Here is a 5,890-nt window from a genome sequence, read left to right on the forward strand (position 1 = left end):
GATGCAACTCAGCATTCTTTGTCCTCCAAACACGACGAGGTATGTGTTTTTACCAAAAAAGTATATTTTGGTTTCATCTGACCATATGACATTCTCCCAATCTTCTTCTGGATCATCCAAATGCTCTCTAGCAAACTTCAGACGGGCCTGGACATGTACTGGCTTAAGCAGGGGGACACGTCTGGCACTGCAGGATTTGAGTCCCTGGCGGCGTAGTGTGTTACTGATGGTGGGTTGTTACTTTGATCCCAGCTCTCTGCAGGTCATTCACTAGGTCCCCCCGTGTGGTTCTGGGATTTTTGCTCACTGTTCATGTGATCATTTTGACCCCACGGGGTGAGATCTTGCGTGGAGTCCCAGATCGAGGGAGATTATCAGTGGTCTTGTATGTCTTCCATTTCCTAATAATTGCTCCCAAAGTTGATTTCTTCAAACCAAGCTGCTTACCTATTGCAGATTCAGTCTTCCCAGCCTGGTGCAGGTCTACAATTTTGTTTCTGGTGTCCTTTGACAGCTCTTTGGTCTTGGCCATAGTGGAGTTTGGAGTGTGACTGTTTGAGGTTGTGGACAGGTGTCTAACAAGTTCAAACAGGTGCCATTAATACAGGTAACGAGTGGAGGACAGAGGAGCCTCTTAAAGAAGAAGTTACAGGTCTGTGAGAGCCAGAAATCTTGCTTGTTTGTATTTTATTTTCCACCATAATTTGCAAATAAATGTATTAAAAATCCTACAATGTGTTTTTCTGGATTTATTTTCTTCATTTTATCTGTCATAGTTGAAGTGTACCTATGATGAAAATTACAGGCCTCTCATCTTTTTAAGTGGGAGAACATGCACAATTGGTGGCTGACTAAATACTTTTTTGCCCCACTGTATTACCATCACACTAAAGTCCATATATTTTTTTTCAATTGTGCGGTACCGTACTTACTTTATTTGATCTAGGTAATCATGCATTGGTAATCTACAATGCATGAAACATGCTGCTTCGAGAAGCTGTGAGAATAGCTTGCCACTACACATATGTTCAAATCCAAATCTTTTTGTGTTAATATTATACTTCAAGGGGAGTGGAATTTTTTTTATCAGTGTGGCTGGGCTAGCTGTCCTTAGCTTCACCCCCAGCTTGGTTTTCAGAGTGGGCTGACCGATGAAACATTTCCCAGAATCTGTTGAATTCTTGTCTTACCTGTCAAACGTCATATACAGTAGCCTACAGTATAAAGGCATCCCTGGTGTGAAGACACATTTTGAAGATACAAACATGATGAAGTTTGTAGTCCTTGCTTGTCTGGTTGCTGCTGGTAAGGATTCTACTTATTTGTTTTACTAATAAGAACAGAACACTATACAGTAGCCTATTTCTCTTCCCATCTTCAGTTAGAATATTGACAGAATGCTACATTGCTAAACCTATTGAAAGATTTTTATAAAGTGGCATTGCAAATGAAATACATACATGTGGATAGTGTTTCCATTAAAAAAATGATTCATTTCTAACATAATCAAAATGATTTAAGCTCAAAATGTGACTCAACAGTGTATTGATACTATAGTAATGTATGCTAGCTAACACCAGTAGACTGAGGTTATAAATGAGAGTTTTGAGTGTGTTTGTGTCCAACAGTCTACGGGTGTGGCATGCCCACCTTCCCTCCTGTGGTGACACGAGTGGTGGGAGGGGAGGACGTCAGGCCCAACAGCTGGCCCTGGCAGGTACTTTACGTTAAGTCAATGCAGAAGATACATAATGACTGTGACAAAGCTATCCGGTCTTCGCAGATCTGCATAAAGTACATAGGGGGAAGAGGCTAGGCGTTGATTTGGAATTGGGTAGATTTAAACAATGCAATGCATCTATACTAATCATTGCTTGTCAGTCATCAACAGTTGTTATCAAACATGCATCACAACCATGTTATATCTTCTGCAATCATTTATTCTGAATTATTGTTCTTATATCAGTGAGATTGAGATTTTACCACAGTTAAACCTTCAAGTGTAGGGGGCTTCAAAATTGAGAAATACTCATTATTCTCTACTTTCTTGTGTCTTTCAGATCTCTCTCCAGTATGACAGAGATGGTGAGTGGAGACACACCTGTGGTGGAACTCTGATTTCAAGCGAGTGGGTCCTCACCGCTGCTCACTGCATCAGGTGAGAGGACAGTAGAATAATCATGTTTAAGAGAGGGGGCACTCATGATGAGCAGGAAACATCAAATGGGCCACAGTTCTGAAATTCAACCTACAATAATAATGTAAAAGGAAGAACAAGGGAAAGGGAGATACCTAGTCAGTTGTACAACTGCATGCAATCAACTGAAATGTGTCTTCCGCATTGAACACAACCCCTCTGATTCAGTAAGGTGCGGGGGGCTGCATTAATCGACATCCACGTCATCGGTGCCCGGGGAACAGTGGGTTAACTGCCTTGCTCAGGGGCAGTAGCGCTTCAATTGAATATATATATATATATATATATATATTTAGTCTTTTCAACAGATAACAAGAGCATGCTAGAGAATCAAAGCTTGACAGATTATTTGAATTTTGTGAATTGAATATTCAGTGTCACTCCCTCATACTGTGTTCTGTATCTGTTCTCCTCTGTTATTCTTGAGCAGTAGCAGGACCTACAGAGTGAACCTGGGAAAGCACAACCTGGCTGAGACTGAGGAGGGTTCTCTGGCTGTTGGTGTTGCCAAGATCGTCGTCCACGAGAAATGGAACCCCCTCTTCATCCGGTAGAACCAATGCTAACTTCTTTTTACAGTGGTACAGCCTAATTAGACACAAGGATGGTGAACAAGAGTAACACAGCAAAAATGGTAGTTTGTGACTGAATAGACAGCATTCCAAAAGTTTGAACTATCTTATGTAGGACGGTCGGGATTACATTTCACAATTTTGATTTGTAATACAGTGCAAAAATGTACACTACTACCTTAATAACTGATTGAACTTTTCAGTAAGCATACTAATGCTAACTGATAATTAGAAGTCTGCATACAGTGCATTCGGAAAGTATTCAGACCCCTTGACTGGCTCCAGATTTTGTTACATTACAGCCTTATTCTAAAATGGATTTTAAAAAAAAATGTCCCTCATCAATAGACACACAAAACCCCATAATGACAAAGCAAAAACTGAAATATCACATTTACATACAGTATGTTTTCAGACCCTTTACTCCGTACTTTGTTGAAGCACCTTTGGCAGCGATTAAGGCCTTGAGTCTTCTTGAGTACGGCTCAATTTCAAGTCTCATAGCAAAGGGTCTGAATACATATATCAATAAGTATTGCCCAAATTTCTAAAAACCTGTTTTCGCTTTGTCATTATAGGGTATTGTGAGTAGATTAATAAAGAAAAATTATTAAAAAAATATTAGAATAAGGATGTAACGTAACAAAATGTGTAAAAAGTCAAGGGGTCTGAATACTTTCCGAATGCACTGTACGTCATGTTGACTGGTGTCTGTGTGTCTTCTGCAGTAATGACATTGCCCTTATCAAACTGGAGACTCCCGTCACCTTCACTGACTCCATTATGGCGGCCTGTCTTCCCGAGGCTGGCTTCATCCTGCCCCACAACGAGTCCTGCTATGTCACCGGCTGGGGACGCACCGTCAGTGAGTGACTGCACCTCTTGCACTATCCTCTCATCATGCTAATTAAAATGCAAACTTCAAATGACGTGTTTGATGAGGACAGACTTTGGGTTGCAAAACATAATTTCCTAAATCTGGGTGACGAGTGCTCTAATTCTCTCTACTTAAAGAGTCAGACTTTAAAGATAATATCTTTACCCGAGGTAACATGTTGTGTCGTGTTTCCCTCTCCTTAACAGCCGGAGGTGCCCTCCCTGACATTCTGCAGCAGGCCCTCTTGCCTGTCGTTGACCACGCCACCTGCTCCCAGAAAGACTGGTGGGGCTTCCAGGTGAAGGACACCATGGTGTGTGCTGGAGGAGATGGCATTGTGTCCGGATGCAACGTAAGTTCCATAGCGGACCTTTGCAACAGTGCCCCATAACTATGTGACTATGCAAGGCACTAGCACATAATTGCAGAAATCACAATAATGAGTGTTTAAAAGTGACACTGGGCCATCCAACATGAAGAGAGGGCCACAAATGGCCCTAGTGCCACATTTTTCAGACTCCTACTATAGTGGAAGATGGAGCTGTACTGAACTTTTTAAATTTCTGGTTTTGTCCTTTGACACAGGGTGACTCCGGTGGCCCCTTGAACTGCCAAAATGCTGATGGCGCCTGGGAGGTCCACGGTATTGTGAGCTTTGGCTCTGGGCTGAGCTGCAACTTCCGCAAGAAGCCCACTGTCTTCACCCAAGTCAGCTCCTACATGGACTGGATCAACACTGTAAGTGCATTCAGCTACACATTGGGACACTGACTAGAACTGTTATTACATAACCAAACTTTTAGTCGACAACCACATTTTTGTCCACAATGATTTAGATGTAAAAGGTGCCATGGTAAAAATGTTGCTGTAAAAAGTTTGGAGAGAGAAAGAGAGTTTGACAATTTTGTGGATATTTCAAGTCAAGCTGCATGATATAACAATTAAGAGACTTTTAATCTTTGTTTTACAGTATCGACAGTATAACTACAGATGTTGTACAGTACACACGAATCATGATGAGGGCACATCTAACGTTTTTCATTCTCATATTTTCCACAGGCCATGATGAACAACTAAGGCAACAGAGCTACTTTTTGGGAATCCACTGTCACCATGTGGAAGGCCTGCTCGTAAATAAAACATTGAAAATAAGAACTGTGCTGTTGCTTCATTTAGTGAACAATGCTCAAATGTCATACATTGGGAAGTTACAAAATAATAAGTACTACCACACTTGATACCGAGCCACAACTTTTAAAGAAGTAACCTGAATCACACACTCAAACATAAACACATTTTTGATCAGCTGATGCAGATTTTTACCAATGAGCAATAATGGCTAAGAAACATCTTGATACAATAGAAGCTAAACTATTTTCTTTGAAAGGAATGACTGTTATCGCCCTGTAGCCTATAATAAGAGACCATAACAGGGGGAGGAGCCATATCTGCCTACATGAATAACTGAGCAACAAGTTAGTATAAGACTGTGTATTCAAGAAGAAAAGTTATCAAATTGTGAAAGATTCTGCTTTGAGTAGCAATAGGAAAGTTGTGTCACTGAAAATATGTTGTGTCCCTTGCCCCTTACATATGTGGCCAGCTGTTGTGCCTGGTGTCCTTTCCCACCACAACTCGTGTCACCACCATAGGAAAGGTGGCAAGGCCATACCCGTAGACTATTCCCCGGTAGGCCGTCATTGTAAATAAGAATTAGTTCTTAACTGACTAGCCTAGTTAAATTAAGGATGAATGTGGTTTCCAAAATTGTCTGGTTGAGTTTTCCAACTTGTTAACCCTGGGTGATGCACCGAACATACAGTACAGTATAAATACAGCCTTGTTGTGAATATAAGTGGGGAAGACACAGGCATGATGAAGTTTGTCATTCTTGCAGACCTAGTTGCTAGTGCTAACGATTGTTTTACATTTGTGTTTTACATGCAATACAAAACAATTGGAATATGGATCAACTACATTCAACTGAAACAATACTACAGTTGAAGTCAGAAGTTTACAGACACATTAGCCAAATACATTTTACCTCCGTTTTTCACAATTCCTGACATTTAATCTAGGTAAAAATTCCCTGTTTTAGGTCAGCTGGATCACCACTTTATTTTAAGGATGTGAAATGTCAGAATAATAGTGAGAGAATGATTTATTTCAGCTTTTTATTTTCCATCACCTTCCCAGTGGGTCAGAAGTTTACATACACTCAATTACTATTTGGTAGCACTGCCT

The 5,890-nt window shown here is 40.7% G+C and overlaps 1 protein-coding gene across 1 annotated transcript; it reads left to right on the top strand.

Annotated features, from left to right (window-relative positions):
* Positions 1-1,154: 1,154 nt before the first annotated feature.
* Positions 1,155-4,798, top strand: ela2l (elastase 2 like). Its single transcript, XM_021615900.2, has 8 exons — positions 1,155-1,305; positions 1,629-1,717; positions 2,061-2,158; positions 2,628-2,747; positions 3,498-3,634; positions 3,853-3,998; positions 4,232-4,384; positions 4,706-4,798. The coding sequence occupies exons 1-8, from the start codon at positions 1,266-1,268 to the stop codon at positions 4,721-4,723; spliced, it is 801 nt and encodes a 266-aa protein (XP_021471575.1). The 5' UTR covers positions 1,155-1,265; the 3' UTR covers positions 4,724-4,798.
* The last annotated feature ends 1,092 nt before the right edge of the window (positions 4,799-5,890 follow it).

The sequence above is a fragment of the Oncorhynchus mykiss genome, chromosome 9 (genome assembly GCF_013265735.2).
Source record: "Oncorhynchus mykiss isolate Arlee chromosome 9, USDA_OmykA_1.1, whole genome shotgun sequence".
NCBI classification, from domain to species: Eukaryota; Metazoa; Chordata; class Actinopteri; order Salmoniformes; family Salmonidae; genus Oncorhynchus; species Oncorhynchus mykiss.